The 27,129-nt window shown below is 38.0% G+C and overlaps 1 protein-coding gene across 1 annotated transcript in view; it reads left to right on the top strand.

The window, feature by feature from the left end:
• Window positions 1-27,129, top strand: part of ARHGAP15 (Rho GTPase activating protein 15) — a 678,200-nt gene that overhangs the window by 58,561 nt on the left and 592,510 nt on the right. Inside the window, exons 2-3 of the mRNA XM_052635885.1 lie at window positions 4,639-4,707; window positions 25,046-25,107. Coding sequence (XP_052491845.1) covers window positions 4,639-4,707; window positions 25,046-25,107 — 131 coding nt within the window. The remainder of the gene's footprint in view (window positions 1-4,638; window positions 4,708-25,045; window positions 25,108-27,129) is intronic.

The raw sequence follows: 27,129 nt of genomic DNA, 5'->3' as shown, positions 1-27,129 counted from the left end.
TCAAAATCTGATTTCTAGCTTCTTGCATAAACGTGTACAAATTTATAGGTTTAGGTCTCCTCAAATTTCTACCTTACGAATATCCACTTATGCACACAGGGGATCTCTATAGTTTCCCAAAAATTTAATTACTGTTTTTATACATAAACATTTATATTGCTGGAAAAAAAGTAAAGTGCAATAACTAAGGGCTGAAGTCCACATTAAAATATCACCTATGCTTTCACTAGCTGTGGATTTTCAAAGTTCCCTAAAAGGTCTGTGTTTATCTTTTTTAAAATATATGTCTCTGATCTCTTAATTCTGGGGAATAATTATTTTAGTATATTCAAAAACACTTTTAACAATGCCTAGCAAATAATAGGTACTTAATAAATGTTGGCAGGCAGTATTGTATCATATCTCAAGTTGAATTCTTGTTTATACCATGAACCAAAGGTTTCCCTCAAAGGTGGTATGTGGTCAGTAACTGGTCATTTCTGATCAAATTTCTTTCTATTAAAATTTGTTACCCAAGCTTCAGTCATTCACTAATTGTGTTTGTGGGGTTTTTTTTCCCACATTTCATTTACTTAAATAAGAAAACTCCTTCTATCCCAGAATTCTCCCACCATTGTAAGTTGAGTATAGGACATGAATACTAAATTCCCAGTATAATGAGTAATAATTAAAAGTACTAAATTATAAACATATAGTCACATAAAATAAACTCCTAGTTCTTTAAGAGGCTTAAATCTCAAGCCTCTATGTATATATATTTACATACATCCTCCCGTTGAAAAGCTGAAGCATCAAAGAATAACAGATAGGAAGTTTTGGTTCTAGGATTTCTCCCATTAACTGCTATTCTGTTCACAGTTTTCTTATGCAGAAGATCTTTCATTTCAACACTAACTAACCATCAATTATGGTTATCTTACTTAGGGTAATGCTAACAAATATAAAATTATCTAAAATATATCATGGCTCCACAAAATGGAAGTTTATTCCTCACTATTTAAAAGTTCAAAGGACATTTCCTACCTGAACTTTCTGTTCTCGCTACAAGTTTTCTCTTAATATAAAATTATTCGAAAATAAAGTTTACTGAATAAGAGAGACTGAGTTTTCCTGAACTATGCTGGGTTTTCTTGACTTGGTGATTCAGCATTCTCCCATCTTGCATTTTTATTCTCCCATAAGGCCTCGGTTGATGTTTATTCCCAGCTAGTACCCCAAGAAAGAGAGTGTGGTGGGGGGGGGAGGCACTCACTGATCAATAGCCTTGAAAGGGAAGTGGTTCTCATTGTTTCTACTCATTTGTTTTTGGTCTAAACTGCTCACATGGACACTCAGCTGTAAGGGAAGCTGAGTAATGCAGTCTGGAAATGTGCCCTGGAAGGAGAGGACAGAATCTGGTGAGAGACTTCCAGATTCTTCCTCCATCCATATATCAATTTCCACCTGTCTTCCAACACTTAGGAATAAACTCACACACCTCCTCAAAGGAGACAACCAAAAGCCTCGTTTAGTTACTGCCTTAAACTCCAATTCCAGAATCTCTGGTGGTAAACAGCTTTCTGTATCAGGTCCACATTTTCACCAGGGGATTAAGAATGTCAAACTAGAAAAATAAGCTCTCCATCCTGTTTTCTCCATCATATCTAACAGACAATGTTAGGGCAAGAAATTGATACCTGAAAATAAGCAAAAAACAAAAATCCTCTCATTTATAAAGGAAAGAATGGTAAACAACCAACACTCACCGGATGCAAGTGATGATTAGCCCTCCTGGTCAGGTCCTGTGAGACCAGTCCAGGCAGTAGCAACAGTTACTGGCTCTTCTTTCTAGAATTTCCCATACCATTGTTCTCCAGGGTTTCTGGCTGGGCTTTCTGGAGTCTCTTCCTTCTCCATCATCCTTCATGGACACCACGTCTGAAGAAGACATAGAAGAGAATGGCCTCCTTGAAGGCTGTACTGCTTTCATAATTGCTTTTGTGGAGCAAATATGGAAATCAGGGATTGAATAGAATCACATGGTCTTTATATCAGGCTCTTTGTTTCTTTGGGAATACAATTCCCTCAGAATCTTACCAGACCACCTTACTTGCCTCCTGCGAAACCTGTATGCAGGGCAAGAAACAACAGAACTGGACATGGAACAGCAGACTGGTTCCAAATTGGGAAAGGAGTACGTCAAGGATGTATATCGTCACCCTGCTTATTTAACTTATATGCAGAGGACATCATGCAAAATGCCAAGCTGAATGAAGCACAAGCTGGAATAAAGATTGCCAGGAGAAATATCAGTAACTTCAGATATGCAGATGACACCACCCTTATGGCAGAAAGCAAAGAAGAACTAAAGAACCTCTTGATGAAAGTGAAAGAGGAGAGTGAAAAAGCCGGCTTAAAACTCAACATCCAGAAAACTAAGATCATGGCATCCAGTCCCATCACTTCATGGAAAATGGATGGGGAAACAGTGGAAACAGTGACAGACTTTATTTTCTTCGGCTCCAAAATCACTGCCTATGGTGACTGCAGCCATGAAATGAAAAGATGCTTGCTCCTTGGAAGAAAGCCATCATCAACCTAAACAATATATTAAAAAGTAGAAACATTACTTTGCTGACAGAAGTCTGTATAGTCAAAGCTATGTTTTTTTCTTGTAGTCATGTAAAGATGTGAGAGTTGGGCCATAAAGGACTGATGCTTTCGAACTGTGGTATTGGAGAAGACTCTTGAGACTCCCTTGGACTGCAAAGAGATCAAACCAGTCAATCCTAAAGGAAATCAATCATGAATATTCATGGAAGGACTGATGCTGAAGCTGAAGCTCCAATACTTTAGTCACCTGTTGTGAGGAGCTGACTCGTTAGAAAAGACACTGATGCTGGGAAAGATTGAATGCAGGATGAGAAGGGGTGGTCAGAGGACGAGATGGTTGGATGGCATCACTGATTCAATGGACATGAGTTTGAGCAAGCTCCAGGGGATGGTGAAGGACAGGGAAGCCTGGCGTTCTGCAGTTCTGGGGTTACAGAGTCTGACATGACTGAGCGACTGAACAACAACTCCACCACAATCTTAGCTGGCACTGAATTGATCTTTTCAGTCTCTTTTATGTGCTGGTAAACAGAGCCAAAATCATCCAAAATTATTTTCTAGATGTAGTGCCTAATTTAAAGATTCCTTACTCTCATGTCTCTCTCTCTTTCTCTTCAATTTCTGTCTCTTTCTTTCTCTTCCTACTGATTTGCCCCACCACCTTCTCTTCTTTATGCAAAGTACTGGAAAATCCCTTTATAGTGAAATCATACTATTAATGAGAGCTTTTATTTAAAATTTAAAATATGATTTTTAATTATAAATTCCTTTTTTTTTACTATAGAATCTGTCTATGATACTTCTTCAGGAGAAAAGATAAGGCATTTAAAGAAAATTTGTTCTGAAAACACTTACCGTGTGTTTTGTATATTTATATATATATGGATAATGGTGGAAGACATGGACATTAATAGCACATTAACTCTGAAGAAGCTAAGTTTATAAACACACAGCATAAATACAAAATTTTCAATATTAAGTGTTTTGTCCCAGTTACTTCTACAGCATTGCAGATCCCTCTGAAACATAGAGGTGTAAAACAATTATTATTATTATTTTTTTGGCTGATGGAATCTGGTCAAAAATTCAGATAAAGCAGAATAGGAGTAGCTACTGCAGTGTTTGATATCTCTACTGAGAAGGCCTGAAAGCTGTGGGGATTCAATGCCTAGAAGAAGGAATCATGAAGGTATTTTTTGCTCACTTGGTCAGTGGCTGATATTGGCTGTCTGCTGGAAACTCACCTAGTCTGTCAGCTAGAAAACTGGTCTCTCTGAATGGGCCAATTTGGGATTCCTCTCAACATGGTGACTTTTTGTTTTTCTTTTTTTAACAAAAAACAGCAAATGTATTATTCAGTATCCAGTATCACACCGCGACACCACCTAGAGACCTCACCTTCCCTCCTTACCTGTCCCCAAGGGTACACCCGAAATGGAAAAAATAAAAGTAAACCCAGATTTCAGCTCCTCCTCTGGAAGAAAGGGTGTTGGCCTTGGGCGCCCCTTTCTGCAGGTCCCAGCAGGCAGGAGAGCAGATCCTTCCTGTGCCCAGAGAACTGGGCTCCAGCCTTCAACAACAGAAAGAACATACAAACAGTAGCAGAGCCGTTTCTGCAGAGGAGGATGATTTGGGAGGATTCCAAGAGAACAAGTGGGGAGTGAGTGGTAATTTTATACTCTAATATTTGGAGTCATATATGTCACTTCTGCTATGTATTCTGGTTAAAGCATGTATAAAGGTCCACCCAAGTTCAAAATGAAACAGCATACACCCCACCATTTGATAGGAAGGATATCAAGGTCAAAGGGTAAGGAGACCACATGGAATATGAGGTATCATTGCAGCCAGCCATCTTTGAGTACACCTTTTATCCAAATTAGTTAATGTCCAAAACATTTACTTCCTATTTAAATTTACTTTATTCACCTTTTGAATGAATTTGAATATGCTGATTTTCATGTCCACTGCTATAAAATTATGCTTTTATTTAAAATTTTTTAATATAAATTTTATAATTGTTATCAAATGTCACTGTTTTTTCAGATATCCCGGCACAGAAGAAATCATTCACAGCATGTCTTGAAAGATGTCATTCCTCCATTGGAACAATTGGTAAGTATTTCACTTCATTACTGTATTATTTTTCTACTGTCAACAAAATAAATTACCTCGGAACTCAGCAACTTAGGACAGCATATACCTCACGTTCCTTTCGGTCTGAAATTTGGGCATAAGCTAGCAGGGTCCTGTGGCTCAGAGTCTTTCAAAAGTTTTCCCTCAAAGTTTAAGCTAAAATTGTGGTAGCATCTGAAGGCTTGAATGGGGAAGAATCTGTTTTGAAGCTCGAGCACACGGCTGTTGGCACGATTCATTCCTTTGAGGCCTTTGGCCAGAGGCTTTTCTTCCTTCCTTGCCACTTGCGTGTTTGCTTTCTTCTTAAAAGCATGCCAGCTTAGAAGGCAAGAGAATCTGTTGCGTGCGCTCGGTCACTTCAGTCACGTCTGACTCCTTGTGACCCCCACAGGCAACAGCCCACCAGGCTCTTCTGTCCAGGAGAGTTTCCCAGCAAGAATATTAGAGTGCGTTGCCATGCTCTCCTCCAGGAGATCTTTCTGATGCAGAGATTGAACCCAAGTCTCCTGCATTGCAGGCAGATTCTTTACCACTTGAGCCTCAGGGAAGCACCAGAGAGTCTGTTAGTAAGGTGAAAAATAGAATCTTTTGTAACCTAATCATAGAAGTGATATCCCATCAGTTTTGCTACATTCTCTTGGTCACTAAATTCAGTCTATACTTAAGGAGGAGGGATTACAGAGGAGTGTGAGTAACAGGTGGTAGTGGTGATTTAGTTGCTAGGTTGTGTTCCACTCTTTGTGACCCTATGGACTATAGACTGCCAGGCTCCTCTGTCCATGGGATTTCCCAGGCAAGAATACTGGAGTGGATTGCCATTTCCTTCTCCAGTGAAGTAAAGGTTCAATTCAGTTCAGTTCAGTCGCTCAGTCGCGTCCGACTCTTTGCGACCCCAAGAATCGCAGCACGCCAGGCCTCCCTGTCTATCACCAACTCCTGGAGTACACTCAGACTCACGTCCATCGAGTCCGTGATGCCATCCAGCCATCTCATCCTCTGTCGTCCCCTTCTCCTCCTGCCCCCAATCCCTCCCAGCATCAGAGTCTTTTCCAAGGAGTCAACTCTTCGCATGAGGTGGCCAAAGGACTGGAGTTTCAGCTTTAGCATCATTCCCTCCAAAGAAATCCCAGGGCTGATCTCCTTCAGAATGGACTGGTTGGATCGCCTTGCAGTCCAAGGGACTCTCAAGAGTCTTCTGCAACACCACAGTTCAAAAGCATCAATTCTTCGGCACTCAGCCTTCTTCACAGTCCAACTCTCACATCCATACATGACTACTGGGTAAACCATAGCCTTGACTAGATGGACTTTAGTCGGCAAAGTAATGTCTCTGCTTTTGAATATGCTATCTAGGTTGGTCATAACTTTTCTTCCAAGGAGTAAGTGTCTTTTAATTTCATGGCTGCAGTCACCATCTGCAGTGATTTTGGAGCCCAAAAAGTAAAGTCTGACACTGTTTGCACTGTTTCTCCATCTATTTCCCATGAAGTGATGGGACCAGATGCCATGATCTTCGTTTTCTGAATGTTGATCTTTAAGCCAACTTTTTCACTCTCCTCTTTCACTTTCATCAAGAGGCTTTTTAGTTCCTCTTCACTTTCTTCCATAAGGGTGGTGTCATCTGCATATCTGAGGTTATTGATATTTCTCCTGGCAATCTTGATTCTAGCTGTGTTTCTTCCAGTCCAGCGTTTCTCATGATGTACTCTGCATAGAAGTTAAATAAGCAGGGTGACAATACACAGCCTTGACGTACTCCTTTTCCTGTTTGGAACCAGGCTGTTGTTCCATGTCCAGTTCGAACTGTTGCTTCCTGACCTGCATACAGATTTCTCAGAGGCAGGTCAGGTGGTCTGGTATTCCCATCTCTTTCAGAATTTTCCACAGTTTATTGTGATCCACACAGTCAAAGGCTTTGGCATAGTCAAGAAAGCAGAAATAGATGTTTTTCTGGAACTCTCTTGCTTTTTCCATGATCCAGCGGATGTTGGCAATTTGATCTCTGGTTCCTCTGCCTTTTCTAAGACCAGCTTGAACATCAGGAAGTTCACAGTTCACGTATTGCTGAAGCCTGGCTTGGAGAATTTTGAGCATTACTTTACTAGCGTGTGAGATGAGGGCAATTGTGTGGTAGTTTGAGCATTCTTTGGCATTGCCTTTCTTTGGGATTGGAATGAAAACTGACCTTTTCCAGTCCTGTGGCCACTGCTGAGTTTTCCAAATTTGCTGGCATATTGAGTGCAGCACTTTCACAGCATCATCTTTCAGGATTTAAAACAGCTCAATTGGAATTCCATCACCTCCACTAGCTTTGTTTGTAGTGATGCTTTCTAAGGCCCACTTGACTTCATATTCCAGGATGTCTGGAGCTAGATGAGTGATCACACCATTGTGATTATCCGGGTCATGAAGACTTTTTTGTACAATTCTTCTGTGTATTCTTGCCACCTCTTCTTAATATCTTCTGCTTCTGTTAGGTCCAGACCATTTCTGTCCTTTATCGAGCCCATCTTTGCATGAAATGTTCCCTTGGTATCTCTAATTTTCTTGAAGAGATCTCTAGTCTTTCCCATTCTGTTCTTTTCCTCTATTTCTTTGCATTGATTGCTGAAGAAGACTTTCTTATCTCTTCTTACTTTTCTTTGGAACTCTGCATTCAGATGCTTATATCTTTCCTTTCCTCCTTGGCTTTTCGCTTCTCTTCTCTTCAGAGCTATTTGTAAGGCTTCCCAAGACAGCCATTTTGCTTTTTTGCATTTCTTTTCCATGGGGATGGTCTTGATCCCTGTCTCCTGTACAATGTCATGAACCTCCATCCATAGTTCATTCATCAGGCACTCTATCTATCAGATCTGGTCCCTGACATCTATTGCTCACTTCCACTGTATAATCATAAAGGATTTGATTTAGGTCATACCTGAATGGTCTAGTGGTTTTCCCTGCTTTCTTCAATTTCAGTCTGAATTTGGTAATAAGGAGTTCATGATCTCAGCCACAGTCAGCTCCCGGTCTTTTTTTTTGTTGACTGTATAGAGCTTCTCCATCTTTTGGTGCAGAGAATATAATCAATCTGATTTCGGTGTTGACCATCTGGTGATGTCCATGTGTAGAGTCTTCTCTTATGTTGTTGGAAGAAAGTGTTTGCTATGACCAGTGCATTTTCTTGGCAAAACTCTATTAGTCTTTGCCCTGCTTCATTCTGCATTCCAAGGCCAAATTTGCCTGTTACTTCAGGTGTTTCTTGACTTCCTACCTTTGCATTCCAGTCCCCTGTAATGAAAAGGACATCTTTTTTGGCTGTTAGTTCTAAAAGGTCTTGTAGGTCTTCAAAGAACCGTTCAACTTCAGCTTCTTCAGCATTATTGGTTGGGGCATAGACTTGCATTACTGTGATATTGAATGGTTTGCCTTGGAAACGAACAGAGATCACTCTGTCACTTTTGAGATTGCATCCAAGTACCGCATTTCGGACTCTTTTGTTGACCATGATGGCTACTCCATTTTTTCTGAGGAATTCCTGCCTGCAGTAGTAGATAATGGTCATCTGAGTTAAATTCACCCATTCCAGTCCATTTTAGTTCACTGATTCCTAGAATGTCGACGTTCACTCTTGCCATCTCTTGTTTGACCACTTCCAATTTGCCTTGATTCATGGACCTGACATTGGTTATCAGGCACTTACTGTGAATTTTGACATTTTTAAGGAAAAATTAATCCCTTATCTGTAGATTCTAAGAATGAGAGCAAGTTTTTTTTTTGATCTTCTTGTTGTTTATCATTGTATCCTAATGACAATTAAGAGTGCCTCAAACATCCTACAAAACATAAAAAAATGAAGTAGATATAAATAACTTATAGATGTCTTAGAGATATCTTCAATTCAGTTCAGTTCAGTTGCTCAGTCGTGTCTGACTCTTTGCAACGACATGAACCACGGCACGCCAGGCCTCCCTGTCCATCACCAACTTCCAGAGTCCACTCAGACCTATGTCCATTGAGTCGGTGATGCCATCCAGCCATCTTATCCTCTGTAGTCCTCTTCTTCTCCTGCCCTCAATCTTTCTTTATAGTCCAACCCTCCATCTATATATGACCACAGGAAAAACCACAGCTTTGACTAGATGGACCTTTGTTGACAAGTAATCTCTCTGCTTTTTAATATGCTAAGTTGGTCATAACTTTTCTTCCAAGGAGCAAGCGTCTTTTAATTTCATGGCTGTAGTCACCATCTGCAGTGATTTTGGAGCCCAGCAAAATAAAGTCAGCCACTGTTTTCACTGTTACCCCATCATGGGGTCGCATTGCTTCATTCGCCATGAAGTAATGGGACCGGATGCCATGATCTTAGTTTTCCGAATGTTGAGCTTTTTTTTTCAATATAAATTTATTTATTCTAATTGGAGGTTAATTACTTTACAATATTGTATTGGTTTTGCCATACATCAACATGAATCCGCCACAGGTATACACGTGTTCCCCATCCTGAACACCCCTCTCTCCTCCCTCCCTGTACCATCCCTCTGGGTCGTCCTAGTGCACCAGCCCCAAGCATCCAAGTATCATTCATTGAACCTGGACTGGCAATTCATTTCATATATGATATTATACATGTTTCAATGCCATTCTCCCAAATCATCCCACCCTCTCCCTCTCCCACAGAGTCCAAAAGACTATTCTATACGTCTGTGTCTCTTTTGCTGTCTCACATACAGGGTTATCGTTACCATCTTTCTAAATTCCAAAAATATATGCATTAGTATACTGTATTGGTTTTTTCTTTCTGGCTTACTTGAATGTTAAGCTTTAAGCCAACTTTTTTACTCTCCTCTTTCACTTTCATCAAGATGCTCTTTAGTTTTTCACTTTCCGCCATAAGAGTGGTGTCATCTGCATATCTGAGGTTATAGATATTTCTCCCAGCAATCTTGATTCCAGCTTGTGCTTCTCCAGCCCAGCATTTCTAATGATGTACTCTACATATAAGTTAAGTAAGCAGGGTGACAATATACAGCCTTGATGTACTCCTTAAAAACACATAAACACAAACTTTTTGATATGTAACTCTCTTTTTATTTATGATCTCCTTTTTGATAAATACAATGCCCCCTTTCTCCTTGCTTATTCTTCTTGTACTTCGTATTAGTCAACATGCTTCCAGTTTAAAATGATTTTTTTTCTTGGCTTAGTTCTATGATTTCTTCACTTGGCATGTTTTAGGTCACTTATGTCCACTCTACTAATTGCTTCGTTATTCTGTTTTACTTCAGAATAAAAAATTCTTTAAATTATTTTCTACCTTAATGTCCCTAATTTCTTCCCTCCTTTTACTTCTTGCAGCAACTCCATTTAGGCATTTATCCCAACCACTCACCTCTTAACAAGGTCGTCTGTTACTTTCATGTTACTAAAGTTTGTACCAACATGGGCACATGTTGGTAAAGTTTTGGTTTTCTCCTTAGAACATCTATCTCAGAATTTAATCCAATTAATAACTTTTTGGAAACATTTTCCTCACATGACTACCAGAAAACTGCTGTCTTTTGGATATCCAAATAATTAAGTGGCCACTGACTTTCCATCTCCTTTGCTGGTTCTCATTCATCTTGCAGATCAACTCTAAACTCTTCTTCTTTCTGTCTACATTTATTCACTAAGAAATCTCATTTCAGTGTTGTTGTTTCATATACTATGTTACACTAACCACTTCTAATATTCAGTCTTCAGGATTGCGCTTGTCATTGCCCTAAACTACAATACTGTACATTGTGGCATTTTCATTTATATGTCTATATCTCAAATTTAACATCCAAAAGTAATTCTGATTTCCCTCCAGACCTGCTTCTCACAGTCTTTTTCATTTCACAGGTTGTAACTCCATTCTTCTAGGTCCTACAGTCAAAACTGTTAGTCATCGTTGACTTTTGTTTATTTCATTACATAAACTAAAACACCAAAGAACCCCATTTACTCTGTCTTTAAAATCCACCTAGAATCATTTCACTTTCTCCCACCTTTATGCCATGTCATTCATCTCCTAGTTTATTAAGTGTGTATGCTTTAGTTACTCGGTTATGTCCGACTCTTTGAGACCCCATGAACTGTAGCCCACCAAGCTTCTCTATCCATGGAATTTTCCAGGCAAGAGTACTGGAGTGGGTTGCCATTTCCTTCTCCAAGGGATTTTCCCAACCCACGGATCAAACCTCAGCCTCCTGCATTGCTGGCATATTCTTTACTGCCTGAGCTACCAGAGAAGACTTTGGGCTTCCCTGGTGGCTCATATGGTAACGTTTATTATAATGCCTTCTTAATAGGTGTATCTACTTTCACTCTTGCTTTCTATTTTTTTTTTTTAATTTTTGATACAACAGCTAGCGTGAGATTGTTAAAATGTAAGTTAGTTGATGTCACGCTTTGGCTCAAATACCTCTCTGATTTCCAGTGTCTCCAGGGTAAAACCTGAAAGAGATGAAGTTACTTTCCAGCTTCTACAGGACCCAGCCATCTCTGTGCTTCACCCTTTCCTGTCTTCTCCTGACACTCTGCTCCAGCCAAGATGACCTCTTTCCTTTTTCCTTAGGGACATTTCACCTGCTCTTTGTTCTGTCTGGTACAGAATAGTTCATTTGGCACCCAGAAATTTGTAAGCCTTGTTCCTTCCTTTTCATTGCATCTCTATTCAAATATCACCTTTTAAAATAGCTCTTCTCTAGTCTCCCCTAAATACAAATGAACGAATTAAGACAACCACCATTTCTGTCCACACTCCTTTTCTCTTACCCTAATTTAATTTTCTCCATACAACTTATCACCATGTGGCATACTCTGCATTTTCTTTTTGTTTGTCATCTCCTTAGAGTGTTCTGTGGGAGCAGGCCTGTTGTCGCCTATGTTTAGATCTTGATTCCCATGATTATAATAACTGTAAGAACATAATAAAATTTCAGTAAATGTGTGTTAACTGAATGCACAAATGAGATAGTTATGAGATAAATGAGATAGTTAATGACTTTTTTTTTTTTACTTCCAGGCTTATAATACACTGATGCATACTTGTGTATTTTCTCTTCATTATCTCATCATATATCTTGAAATGTTACTTAGTCATTTGTTCTAGTATATCCTAGGGTCACTCTAGATGTGAAATATTTCAAGTTGAACCCATCATCACCTTCTTCTCAAATTCACTTCTATTTCCATTGACCCTACCATTATTTTTTATACTTACTTAAAAGAACAAGTTACCTCTTTTTAATAGAGAAGACACTTTTAAAATGTTTGTTCACATTTAATTTTAATTTTTTTTAGTTTATATTGGAGTGTAGTTGATTAACAATGTTGTATTAGCTTCAAGTGTATAGCAAAATGATTCAGGTATATCTATATATTCTTTTTCAAATTATTTTCCCATTTAGGTTACTGCAGAATATTAATCAGCATTCCCTGTACTATATATATAGAAGGTCCTTGTTAGTTATCTAGTTTATATATAGTAGTGTGTACATGGGGCTTCCCAGGTGGTGCTAGTGGTAAAGAACCCTCCTGGCAATGCAGGAGACGTAAGAGACTGGGTTCCATCCTTGGGTCAGGAAGATCCCCTGGAGAAGTGCACGGCAACCTATTCCAGTATTCTAGCCTAGATAATCCTATGGACAGAGGCTATACAGTCCCTAGGGTTGTAAAGAATCGAACACAGCTGAGGCGATTTAGCACACACACAGTGTGTACATGTTAATCCCAAATTCCTAATCTGCCATACCCCTGTTAGTAGTAAACATTTATCTAGGCTGAGAACACATTTTCTCTGGATCCTTTATTTACTCTATGACCCTTCATGTGAGTCAAAATTTCCTGAAGTGTTTTCTCCAGAGTAGGTATGATGTTCTCACCTTTTTTCCATATGTGCAGGCACGTGTTCCCCAGGCCTTTCATTGCTCTGGCCTCACCCCACTGTATTCCACCACACCTCTCCCACTGATTCTGCAGTAATTCCACACCAGCCTTCTTTAAATAGAAGCTTCATTATTTCATTCTCCTAGTCACAACTTTCAGCAGCTTCCTATTTTCTATAGCATCAAGTCTATAGACTTTCTCACAGCCCTGATTTACCTTATTTATTATCTACTGCCAAATACATACCCTCAAGCCAGCAATAGTAACATGATTAAGACATGACTCTTACCCTGAAAGAGCTCAGATTTTCTGTAACAATTATAGTTCCTTCATCTCAACACTCTTTTGTGTCGTCCACTCTTATTTCATGGGTAATAGACTTGTTCCATGGCTAGACTATAAATGCTTTTTAGTTAGGGGTCATGACTTGTATTTTCTTTATTATATCATACTTCCCCTTACATTGTTTCTGGCACTAGTGTTTGTTTGTAAAAGACACACATGTCAAATGGTTTAATAAGATATTAAAGATTTATTAAAATAATATCATTGATTTCAGAGATTAATACATATATGACTGCTAATCATAGTGAAAGACATTTTTTAAATTTAATTAGATATAACAATATCTTGTTTTCAAAATTGACCACTTAGGTTTCAACTTAGAGAACATTTTCCCTGGAAAGTATTTCTTTGATTCCTCAACTTTGAATCAGGTAGCCCTTCTTTATTCTGCCTTTCTGAGGCAGCTTTCCCTGCCTCTATCTCTAAATTGACTCTATCTCTGATCACATTGAAATTGCCTGTTTCCTTTTATATCTCTCTTACTGCATTGTAAGGTATTTGAGGGGAGAGCTATGCTTCACTTATTGTTTTATTATTAAAACTTCATGGAAGGCCTGGCACAGTATAGCTGTACAGTGAATAGAAAAGTAATGGTGTTTCTTTTGTATACATTTGCCTTACAGAACAAATAAAGTGCATATAAATAAAATGCTTTATTTTAAGTATAGCACATGCAAATGTTTCTCTGAAGTGTTTGATGAAACATGGCAAAAGTTAAACTGAAAATGAAGCTATATGAATGTGTGTATGTAATATAAATATGTATGAAATTATATGTAATTTTATATGTGCGAATATATATGAGATTATATTTGAAAAATGCCATAAACTTTCAAATTTTTATGATATGTGTATTAATTATGAATTAAAAATTAAAATTATGATTATTACTTAAATTTAACCAATAACTAATGGTACACTTTTGCTATGCCTATATATAAAGCATGGGCTAATATTGAAAGAATTAAAATACTCCAGAAAGTTTTCTTAATGTACCTTCCTAACTTCAAGGTTATTTGTTGGTTTGTTGGCTGGTAGTTATATGCCTTGACTCTGCAGCCTCAATTCTCAATAAATTAAACTTATTTTTAAAAGATCTCAATTTATGGATAATGTAACTAAGAAAAAATATATCTATATGCTTAATACACTATTCTAGATCAGATAAACTTGGAAAAGTGGCATTGGGAACTACTGCTAGATAAAAGAAAAAAAAAGTAGTTTGTTGATCTCTTTAGCTTTCAGTGTCTGTAAATCTCTTTCCCTGCATTTCTATTCAATCTCTCTGTTTACACACACACACACACACACACACACACACACACACACACACACAAGCTCTAAAAACTCTATTGGAACTACCAACTAATCTACTTTCTATGCCTGCATTGGGGTTCCCTGGATCCTTTCTATGAGTACTTATTAAGCTCTCGTTCTCCCTTGTGAACAGAAGTTAGATTCAATTTTTATTAATCAGTCTCTACTTGAATTAAATTGCTTATTTAATGTTATTTTAAAGATAGAAATGTTTACCTTTTCCCTACAAGTCTTGACTTATGAACTACTCCATTATGATAGACAATGAGAAAATAATCACCAATTCCTTCTAACAACAAGTTTGTATTGATTTTTAATTATCCATTACTGTTTACATCAAAACTTGAATTATTTTTCCAGAACCTATAAAGCTGCTTTTATATTTGCCTAATAAAACTGTATACTTATTTTTAACCTAGATTCAAATATTTTTTCCACAGTCTGACATGTCCCTTCCTTCCGTCTCTACATCTCTCTTTCTTTCCCCCAACCCTGCCTCAGGGTTGCTTCTGTAGTAATCCGTAAGTTCTTGCAGTGGCTTTCCTCGCCAATACCTACCAGGATGAGCTACCATATATAAAATGACATGTACCAAAACACTTTAGAAAACAGTAAACTCCTTTAAGTAGATATTATTACTCATTATTTTTACCATCTGGGTCTTTGAGCTTATTTATATCCCACATTTTGTGCTAAAAATCTCATTTCCTTTATCTCTCATATTTAGAAATTTTTTGAACATTATCCAGCAATCATGAGAGCCTTTGGCTTTAAGCCTAACTGACCAAAAGTATCCCATTCTACCCACTCCTTTTGGAGGAAAATAATTCACTTTCTGAGAGTGGAGTCTGCTATGGTGGATGATCCCCTAGATGCTGTCACCCTTCAGTAACCATAATTTACCACTTAACTTCCCCTTTAAAAAAGAAGTTGCAATCAACATGTTTAAACAGCAACATGATGCATTTCTTTTGAATACTGGAAAGAATATATTCCTAGTTGGAGCCTAAAATCTCAGGGTACAAACTACCCAGTTCATTGACAGCTGACGTCACTTATGCCACTTGGTATGCAAATCCATATGCTATCAATGCAAGAGACTAAATTATTTTCTGAGAAGCTGTGTTGTTTCTTAACCAGCTCTGTAAAACAGTCAAGATTTTAAACATGAAACGTCAAATGTACTAATATGTGTTTGTTTCCTGATCTTGTATATTTCTCATTATAACTCTTTGTGAGACCTAATTATTTTCAGGGCATTTCCCCTTTTTCCTTTAATGAAATAGTCAAGAAAAATAACCCTGTTTATAGCATGTTAAATCTTTATCATCTTTATGTTTATCAAAAGTGTATAAGGCATGTCTGGGGATAACCCTGCAGGAGTCAAAAGCCTGTGGCAGGTTTTAGAGAATCATCTGCTGCCTCCTGAGCTGGAAGGATTTGCAGGCCAGAGCTCAGGAAGTTGCCATGGCTTGAGGGCAAAGCAGGCTTTTGCAGATAAACCTTGAGTCACAGATTCTACCTTTTGGAGCCAGATATCATTTTGTGGATTAATTAATACTTGTGAGGGCTTTAAGGATGAAAGACATTGTGAGCATACAACATTTCTTATGTTAAAACAAAGGACAGCCTCTTTGGGGGGAATCATTCTATTGATTAGGCTGTGCTTTCCTTAAATTGCAAAAAAAAGAAAAAAAAACTACCAAAAGCTCTTTAATCTTTCAAAATTCTACTCTGTTAAGATAAAAATTAGGTTTTTGGAAAAAGCACTCTCCCAAATCTTCAAGATGGTAGTATATTAATAATGCTATATAATTTAAGAACCCTTATACAAACCATCTCCAAGTTTTCATTGCTTTATGTGCCCTTCCTTTACTCAAACAAGAGTGTTTTTTATTTTTTTGTTTATTTTCATTTACAAAATGTTGTCAGCATATAGATTTTACAGTGTTGCGTAGGAGTGTGTTAACTCCAGTATTGGTTGAGGCCATTCCTGTGCTAGGTTTGGGTGTGATATGATACGCTAAATAGTCATGTCCTTTTCTGGAGGGCCTGTCAGTCCAGGGGTGAAGAGAAATATTAAACAAATAAAGAAAATCATAATTCTATAAATGTAAATTACACAACATACTATGACAGCAGACAAACAAGTTTCTATGAGAGAGGGAGAGCCTACTTTGGATTAAGTATTTATAAAAGCACAATTTGAAAGAGCCATTTAAATTGATATTTACAGGGTGAATAAAGTTTGTTAAGCAAATAACTGGAAGGATGCTGCAAACAGAAGGACTAGCAAGTACAGAGGTCTGGAAGTCAGAACAAAGTTGTTATCTTGGAAAAACTGCATGAATGCTGCACTGACTAGAAAAGAAAGAAAGAAAGTGAAGTCGCTCAGTTATGTCTGACTCTTTGCGACCCTATGGACTATAGCCTACCAGGCTCCTCTGTCCATGGGATTCTCCAGGCAAGAATACTGGAGTGGGTTGCCATTTCCTTCTCCAGGAGATCTTCCTGACCCAGCTGTTGAACCCGGGTCTCCTGCATTGTAGGCAGATGCTTTACCGTTTGAGCCACCAGGGAAGTGGTAGGCTGACTAGGAATATAAATCTGGAAATGTGGGTAGAGGGAGACAGTTCTCAGATAATGGTAAGGAATTCAGAAGCCATTAAAATACAAAACCAGATTACAGTAACTTTTCCCATCAAGGCCTACATTTGAAATTCACTTAACTCTACAGTAGAGAAGAACATTCACACAACAACAATGAAAAGGGTTATTAACATTGAGCAATCTTGTCTTCCCTATTGCCTTGACCAAAACTAACAAAACAATTGAATTATGCTAATAAATTTCCCAGACAGTAACCAAGAAGGCCATTCTCACTGAATCTCAAAAACAGTTAAAGAAAGAACACCATATTTGCATCAATGGCACGAAGAAATAGAATTCAGGGAAGAGAGAAAAAAGGAAGGGAAAGGAGATGCATTTGTACAGGAAAAGCTCCAAAAGACTGAATTTCTTGAGACAGAAAAAAGTGCCTTCATCAGCCTGTTTCGCAAATAGAACCTGGATTTTTTTGGTGGTGACCAAATCAAACACACTGGTCACAAGATGAAAGGCTAAGGGGGTTCTTAAACATCAAATCCTAGCTTATTCAAGATGATATTTTGATGAGTTAAGGGTAAATAAATCAGAGACATGTGGGTAAAATTTCCCTTGAAATACACAGGGGTTTAAAATGATGGGGAAATGCATTTGGCAAAACGTAACATGTACTTTGCCAACCCAACATTTGAAAACCGGTTCAAGACATTCAGCAGAACCCCAGAGCACAACATATTCTCTTATCCTGAGAGTAAATGAAGGAGAAAACCCATGAAAGCAATGTATAACATACACTACAGGGTATAAATAATTTGCATTCAGCAAACCATGCCTAACTTTAAGACCTGAAGTCAAGACCAGCTTTTCCTGATCTTTAAGAATGCTTAATTACTCCTTTATAGGCACCTCTCATGTATGACGCAGCATCATTTTTCTTTTATTCTCCTTTTCATGTAATTATTGTTTTCAACTTGAAAATTTTGGTTTACCACTTTCTAAAAGTATGCACACACTTCATTATGTATCTTTGTTACACACAGATTTTATATTTCATGTCTCCAAGAGCATCATAGTTCATTTTCCAGCTATATGTAAGATGGCCCTAAAATTGAAGTGAAATTAAGTGAAGTAGCTCAGTCGTGTCCGACTCTTTGCAACCCCATGGACTGTAGCCTACCAGGCTCCTCCCTCCAAGGGATTCTCCAGACAAGAATACTGGAGTGGGTTGCCATTTAAAATTAAGCATTTATATTTTAAATTAGTACTTCATATGATATTTAGAAAAGCTAAATTTTGACGGTGATTTTTTTCCCTTTGTTTTTGTTTCTGTTCCACTACAAGACCACACACATGGTCAGCAGATCTGATGTAGCAAAAAAGCTAGAGTCGATACAGAAATAACTGGAAACTGAGAAGAAAAAAATGTAAGCAGTGAGTCCCAAAGAGGAAAGTAGAGCAAGAGAGGGAAAGCCAGTGGAGTTCTGTAGATGACTAAGTTCTAGAGATTGACTGAACAGCAGGGTGATTATATTGGTTAATAAGGCTGTGTTGTACACTGAAAATTTGCTATGAGAGTTGAGCTCACATGCTTTCACCAGATAAAAATTTTAAAAAGGTAAGTCTGTGAGGAAATGAATATGTTAAGTAGCTTGACTATAGTAATGGTTTCACTGCTGTTGTTTGTTATTGTTTAGCCACTAAGTCATGTCCAGCTCTTTACAATGCCCTGGACTGTAACCCTCCAGGCTCCTCTATCCATGGAATTTCCCAGGCAAGAATTTTGTTTCCTTCTCCAGGGGATCTTCCTGACTCAGGGATCGAACACACCTTTTGCATTGCAGGGAGATTCTTTATCACTGAGCCACCAGGGAAGCCCAAACATTTCATTATGTATATGTAAATCAAAATGTCAGGTTGTACACATTAAATATATACATTTTTTATTTTAAAGATAGAAACATAAAAATAATTTTAAAAAGAAAGTCAATGGAAAAAATACACAAAATGTCTATTTCTGTGAGTAGTGGAAATGTTAAGAGATTTAAAAAGGAAGAGAAACATCATTAAGGGGTAATATGATGTAACCAGATATCCTCCTTCTGTGCTTTATAATAGAAATTATCAAAAACAAGATTATCAACAAAGTACTGTGATCAATCAAAAGTTCAAAAAAAATATAATGTGTCTAATTACTAAATTGGAAAAGCGTTAATGCAAAATCTATTTGAAATTATAGTAGCTCATGTGTGTAGTTACGGAGATTCGATACAAAGTTCTCCCAGGAAGTAGGTTAGTCATACAGAAATTTTCACAGGTTCCACTGCTCTGGTGGGTTCTCTCCAGTTCAGGCCTGAGGCCTGTCTCAGTTTGGTGGATATTAATAGATTATATGTATCAAAATTATCAGTGTTTACAGAGATGATGATCCCTAGGGTTTCCTTGGTAGCTCAGTGGTCAAGAATCCTCCGCTAACACAGGAGATGTGGGTTCCATCCGTGGGTCCAGAAGTTCCCCTGGAGAAGGAAATGGCAGCCCGCTCCGGTGTACCTGCCTGGGAAATCCCATAGACTGAGGAGCCTACCCTCTGTAGGCTGTAGTCCATAGGGTCACAAAAGAGTCAGACACAACTTGGCAACTGAACAACAACGGGATTACCTCACATCATGAAACTTCTAAGAGTCTGCTGTATAAACTTTAAATCTGATTTATTAATTTGTAACGGTGCATATCCTGATGTTGACTGTGGTGCATCACATTCTATGTGAGAGGACTGAGGAAGCTGAATTAGGAGTCAGAAGATTGCCAGTGAACACGGAAATCAGAACAAAGGAGAAAAGAGCGATCATTCACATGTATCAACAGAACGAAGGCTCTGTGTTTCTGGTACTAAACATCAGTCTTTTCTGGTGAAAATGCGCTGAAAGTTTGAGATTTAACATTTCATTTATAAACATGTATTTCAACAAATTCTTATAATGTACTGATGTAGATGAACCTCTATTGTTTTCAATTCTACTTATTTTATCTGAGAACTACGTGAGGACTTCACATAAAAAAAAATTGCATTGTCTGTAGTTACGGTTACAGTCTGGTCTTTCTGCCTGATTGTTAGCATTAATCACAGGCTGTCTTCTGCTCTCTTGCCTTGTGTCTGGCTTCCAACTTAGGCTGATAAACAGGTGCTATCTGGATATCCCGCCACCATTCATTCTTTTCATATATATCTCAGCGCAGTTGTGTCTGCTGAGTACTCCCTCACTGCTAGCAGACTGGCTGGCATCCAATCTGGACAAATTGCTGATCTTTCCTGCCACTTAACATTAAATAGGGCTTCTGAGTAACATTGAACAAATAGCACAAGAAGCCAGATTCAGCATCTAAAGACTGGTTGATGTTTTTAAGTATACGGTTTAGGAAATGCTACAACTTTAAAGAACTTCAAGCTGGCCTGGAACTTGACATGTGGTATCCCAAAGTGAAAGAAAATGAACGTTTCTGTTGATCAGTCGTGTCTGACTCTTTGTGACCCCATGGACTGTACCTCACCAGTCTCCTCTGTCTGTAGAATTCTCAGGCAAGATTATTGGAATGTGTAGCCATTCTTTTCTCCAGGATATCTTCCCAACCCAGGGACTGAACCCAGGTCTCCCGCATTACAGGCAGATTCTTTACCATCTGACCCACCAGGGAAACACATGCCTAAACCTAGACATAATTTTGTAAATTACCAGAGGCAAGACCATCTGGGTCCTAGATGACCAACGTAGTCCACTGCAATTTATAGATTACTGTCCATTCAAACCATGGGATTAACATAAAAGAGGAATAAGTAATTAAAATAATTAATATGGTACCATATATAAACCCACATGCAAAATACAGAGCAATCTTCTGCTTGCCCTAATAGTTCTTTTGGCTCCTATGAACCTCCTGGAATATAGTGCCTGGAACATGAAAAAGTATTTCAAAATATGATGACAAGGAATAATAAAGTAATTAAGTGTACATCATGGAAACTTTGCTTTTCAGCATGGGACTTGAATAATGCAGTGCTTTCAGTATAGGAAACCTGATTGGAGTTTTCTATTCCAGGACAAAAGCTCTTCTCATCTCAGAGGTAACTGGAGGCAAGTATGGTATCCAGTCCCTCCAAAAGAGGAATAGGAGTATCTTGAAATGTGATCTCACAATGATATAAACCTCAACAAGATTAAGGTTGTCCTATTAGTCTTTGCAGGGCTTCCCCAGTAGCTTGGCAGTAAGAATCCACTTGCAATGCAGGAGACAAGGGTCAGATAGAGCCCCTGGAGGAGGGCATAGCAACCCTCTCTAGTACTCTTGCCTAGAGAATCCCATGGACAGAGGAAACTGGCAGGCTGCAGCCCATAAGGTCACACAGAGTCAGACATGACTGATGTGACTATGCAGCAGAAACATTAGCCTTTGCAGTCCCCTTGTGAGAAGAGCAACTGGTATTTAGGGGAAGGGGATGTTATTTTAAAATGTACTGAAAAAAGATTGTATATCAAGTATGAAAGAAACAATGGAGAGAAATGAACAGACATGGGAATAGTTCATGATGGTTGCACATGTATATAATTACATATAAAATGTATATGCAAATACACAGATATGTAAAAATATGCAGTGTAGAAATAAATATAATAGGTAAAGTACACACTAGAAGGATTACTAGTGTCTCCCAATGACCAGGAAGGCAACTTGAACGTTAGAAGATAATATAAAAGAAGATTCCTTACCTGTTTTCTCTGGGACCTCTGTGTGGACATGCCTAGCAATCTTGCATTGATCAAAAGCCATGAAAACTGACTCAGCCTGTTTGATGGCAATGATGCCCATTTATAGAAGCCTAAGGTGAGAAATCCAGCCCCTGGCCTCAATCTTAGTTATCTTGAAAAGATCCAGTGCATAGAGGCACATTACTTATTCAAGGAGAGAGAATTTTAAGGTATATAACTCAAGCCAGTTTATGTTGATTTCTCCCTGAAAGAGTATTAGGTTTCTACTTTCACATTTTCCTTCTCTTTTTAGACAAGTGGTCATCAATAATACATCTCTGGGAACTAAATATCCACCCAGTAGCCTTTTAGTGATTTTTTTTTCTGGGGAGAGGCAACATTCTTAGCTAATAATGTATGCATAAAATTTTATTATGGGTTGAGAGATTTTGTAGGTTTTTGGCAGATAGATTCAGTCTTTTGGTAACTTATTTTCATCAGAAGAAATCTTAAATAAAGTGGTAAATTTTATCTATTATTCGTTCAGTTCACTTCAGTCACTCAATCATGTCTGACTCTTTGTGACCCCATGGACTACAGCACACCAGGCTTCCCTATCCATCACCAACTCCCAGAGCTTGCTCAAACTCATGTCCAGTGAGTCAGTGATGCCATCCAGCCATCAACCATCTATTATTTGTTACACAACAAAATTTCTAAATATACATTCATAAAGAAAGAGACATCTTCTGTGATGCTAATTGCTCTTAAAAACATCTCTCTTCCAAATGTTTGTAGAAACTAGTGATGCCCAAAATTAATTACTAAATGTATTATATGGATTTATGGGATAGACAAATAAGATTTTCTGGCTCTAAAAGAAGAGACCGTATACATTAGGACAAAAGGTGATTAAAGCAAATGAATAGACATATCTAACCACTGAACATCATGATTCTAAAAGTTATCTAAGAGAGCTTCCTTAGATTCTTCTAGGCTTGTGAAAAATATGCTGAAATAAAAGAAATTCTCTGGAAATGTAGCTATGTGAAAAATAGTGACCCCGTGAGCTGCAGCATGCCAGGCCTCCCAGTCCGTTACCAACTGCTCGAGTTTACTCAAACTCATGTCCATTGAGTCAGTGATGCCATCCAGCCATCTCATTCTCTGTCGTCCCCTTCTCCTCTCACCTTCAATCTTTCCCAGCATTAGGGTCTTTTCAAATGAGTCAGCTCTTCGCATGAGGTGACCAAAGTACTGGAGTTTCAGCTTCAACATCAGTCTGTCCAGTGAATATTGGACTGATTTCCTTTAGGATGGACTGGTTGGATCTCCTTGCTGTTCAAGGGACTCTCAAGAGTCTACTCCAATATGACAGTTCAAAAGCATCAATTCTTCGGTGCTCGGCTTTCTTTTTTTTTTTTTTTTCTATCGAGAATACTTTTTATTATACAGGTTTCATATACACAACAATTATTTAGGGAACATTTACAGGCAAGGAGTTCAATTCCAAAACTCCATTTTCACCCACACGCACTGTACCTCGCACTGTACCTCTTTGGGGGGTCAGCCCAACAGGAACAAGACAAAGTTATTGCTTTGTGGAGAGACAGCTTCAATTAAATAAGAGTCTTCCAGAGTCAAGAACAGAGCTGAAGATCCTCTTAACTCTTAATACCCTGTGTATATACGAATAAAACCTAAAGATACGTCTTAGATTACCCCGTCACCTTTAAAAGTTAATATTAAAATCGAATCCCGTTTCTCAAAAAGTCATAAGAAGTGCACCCGTATTTACAGACCCCATTAAATTATGCATAAATAAAATCTGTACACTCAACTCAGTTTCTCAAAATACAGAGCCTCCTCTGGGACTGGGGGATGACAGACAGCAAAAAAAAGAAAAAAAATGCTCCATGCCTACCCTTTTCAAGTTTCACTAAGATGTAAAATAAATATGCAAAATAAAGCTTCCATACCTTAAAGGAATATGTCATTTCAAAGAGTCTCCTCCTTGAAGAGTTAACTTTCAAAGTTTTTTTTTTTTAAAGAAAAAAAGTCATCAGCAGGCTTTGTTTCTACAAGTTTCGTAAACCCGAAGGGCCCCTTTGAACAAGGGGTTTTAAAGTGTTACAAATGCCACCTATTAACCAGTTGCTAGGTGGACAGAATCCTTGCCTCCTATTTATTGGTATGCAGGACGAGGCTGAAGAAACTACATAAATACTTTCACCTCAACACTAAAAGCTATCCAACTCTCACGTCCATATAGGACTACTGGAAAAACCATAGCTTTGAATAGACGGGCCTTTGTTGGTAAAGTAATGTCTCTGCTTTTTAATATGCTGTCTAGGTTGGTCATAACTTTTCTTCCAAGGAGTAAGCATCTTTTAATTTCATGGCTGCAATCACCATCTGTGACTGGGATGTCAGTGCATCACAACTTACATTCTGTATATATTTACCCTGCTGCTGCTGCTAAGTTGTTCAGTCATGTCTGACTCTGTGTGACCCCATAGACGGCAGCCCACCAGGCTCCCCTGTCCCTGGGATTCTCCAGGCAAGAATACTGGAGTGGGTTGCCATTTCCTTCTCCAATGCATAAAAGTGAAAAGTGAAAGTGAAGTCACTCAGTCGTGCCCGACTCTTAGCGACCCCACTGACTGCAGCCTACCAGGCTCCTCCATCCATGGGATTTTCCAGGCAAGAGTACTGGAGTGGGTTGCCATTGCCTTCTCTGATATATTTACCCTAGAACTCCACAAAAATCTCTGTGGAATGATAAGGAATATTTGAATCTCTCTTAAGCAATATGCAGTTACATTAACAGTGAAAGCCAATAAATACAAACAGGAAAGGAAGCAAGCCCACCCCATGGAGGAAGATAATGAGATAATGCTGCTACAGTATTTCTTGGTAGCTAGCTGAACAAAATGCATGAAATATCAGGGTTTTAAATGCTTCCAGTTTAACCAGCTACCTAGTTCTATTGAATTGTTTGCTCTCACTGGCCTCAGCAGGTATATGGAAGGGGAAGTAGAAATGAGGGGTGAAAACGAGGAACTTTTCCAAGGATGATAAGTAAAATTAAGGAAGGCATTAAATTTATCTTTGTTTTACCATTTTTAATCAATTTTGTAAGGAAGTGACTTTAATGCCCAGAAGGAAGTGTGAGTAAAGGTGTATCACTATTCAACAAATCATTCACATTACTCTTTGTAATATTTCTTTTGGATACTTAACGTCTTGTAATGACTATGATCTTGCAGGCACTTCCCATAAGCTATATATGCATTATTGATAAAGTTCTATGACTGGAAACTTCCATCACTGCAGTAACTGTTGGAAAGCATAGGTTCATTCAAACTAATAATGTGTATGAGTTTGTCACAGTTTTAATATATGCATTCTTCTTGCAGATGGTTGAAAAAGAAGGTTATCTTCAAAAAGCTAAAATTGCAGATGGAGGAAAGAAACTAAGGTAATAAACTTTTTTTAAAATTCACTTTTATCTAACTATGCGAGTTCTCCATCTCCTCAATTTGTGTTGCTGTTATTGTTTAGAAAGGTAGGCCCTATGGTGCAGGACTAGAATATTCCTCTCTGTTATCACTAAGGTCAACATTATTTTTAATGTAACTATAGGTTTCCAACAAAGCACTACATTTTATTTTATTGCACAGAATATGAAAGAAGTGCTTCATGACCCTCTAAAATTTGAAATTAAAAAAATATGCAAAGAAATAAGAAAGTGGGTCTTAATTTCTGTGATTAACAGAATACAGGATGAAGGGACTCATTTTGCAGTGCAAAAAATCTCCTATAATACATTGAGAGCATAATTTTTTGAAGGATGGAGGATTTGAGATACATTTGTTGCTCAGTAAAAATCATTTGAGAAGGAAAAATGAGAGAAAAATATCATCTGTTAGATAAAAAGTTGGAAGTTGCTGCATTTGGAGATGAGAGTGACACAGAGTAGGTGAGAGAAATTAGACAATGCAGGAAGAATTTCCTTAGGCGACAGGAAGAAAAAACTTCAAATGAGGTTGACAGGAGGGTAGTCAAAAATGCTACATATTGTTTTTAATGTATGGGCTATTTAGAAGTAAACATCTCTATTTTAGAATGTCCCCTATTTCTCATGTAAGTCTTATTATATACTTAGTTTTGTGATAAGTTAAATGCAAACTGCAAAGGTATGTAGAAAGTACTCACAGTGGGAGACAAAGCATTTATTCATGACTATATAATTAACAATTAAAATCATAAAGGATAAATGTACTAATTAGCTACACAATGGGACACTTATTAATTGTATAATATAGTTTATTACTGGGATGGAACTCTGGCCAACACTAGAAAATGGAGTATGTTATTGTTTGCCTGCTATAATGGAGTAAGTATATATTTATTTAAAATAAGTAAAATTGGAGAAAACTGTCATCCATAATTCCACTACTTAAAATAACTCTCAGTTTTAAAGAACAAATTCTATTTTCTACCCATATTGTGTTTTATTCTGGGGTAAGATTTTAAAAGCTCTTAAAGAGTTTTTAAAATATTGTGTTTTATTCTGGGGTAAACAGGGCCTTCAACCTTCTCCTAGACTATTTTTCTGCAGTATCTCTGCAGCCACCCTCCCTTGAAGGATCAAGGAGGGAGATACACAGGAGACAAGATCAAATGCAATACTGTTTTCAAAAACTCATCTAGTCCAGGCTCCAATGGAGAACCTGACAATGTGTTAAGTTCTGAAAGGGCAGTAGGGATTCTTTGACTGACCCAACCTAGTGCCAACTTTCCCCTGGGCTTCACTCCCAGGTATATTAGCCTGTGGAAGGAGTGTGGAGGTGCAGCGATAAGCCTTTGGATAAACCAAAGCCCTTTCTTACCTTACCAGCTATGTGGACATCATATCCAAAGAAGAATAGAAAAGGGCTTGTCAAAGTTATCACTTCAGCCTTTCCCTGGGGCGTTGCAGGAAGGAGAAGGTGATAGCTTTGGTAGGTCTTAGACCCCAGCCTCATGCAAGGAAGAGGAGGAGATCCTAAAAGGGATTCCAAGCAAATTTTGTACAGTGTCCTTGCCCATGGCCCTCCATAATCCATTCTTGTAAAATGTTTTCCTAGAAGGTGGTGTCAAGAAAAATGAAAGGGGCAGAACCAGGCCTTTTCCCTCACCAGCTCACATGAACAAGACATTTTTAGGTAGCTTCAATCAGTGTGTATACCATTTTGTATTTGTTTTGTTTCTTTGTTTAACCAGTTTATATACCATTTATGTGTTCTAGCTTAAATTCATACAAACATTAGTTTGTACTATGTTTCATTGTTATTTCAATCATCTTACATGGAATTATGCATTCTTTCAGCTTTTTTTCATTTAAAATTATATAAATTTTAGTTTTCCTTTCTTTTTGTTTTTAACCTCAGGTGCACAAATTGAGTTGATTATCCTCTTCAGTGTGTGGCCTTGTATTATCATCTGTCTGGGCAAGACT

The sequence above is a fragment of the Budorcas taxicolor genome, chromosome 2, assembly GCF_023091745.1.
Source record: "Budorcas taxicolor isolate Tak-1 chromosome 2, Takin1.1, whole genome shotgun sequence".
NCBI classification, from domain to species: Eukaryota; Metazoa; Chordata; class Mammalia; order Artiodactyla; family Bovidae; genus Budorcas; species Budorcas taxicolor.
The sequence above is the reverse complement of the archived record's forward strand: the minus strand, read 5'-3'. Positions and strand labels throughout refer to the sequence as shown.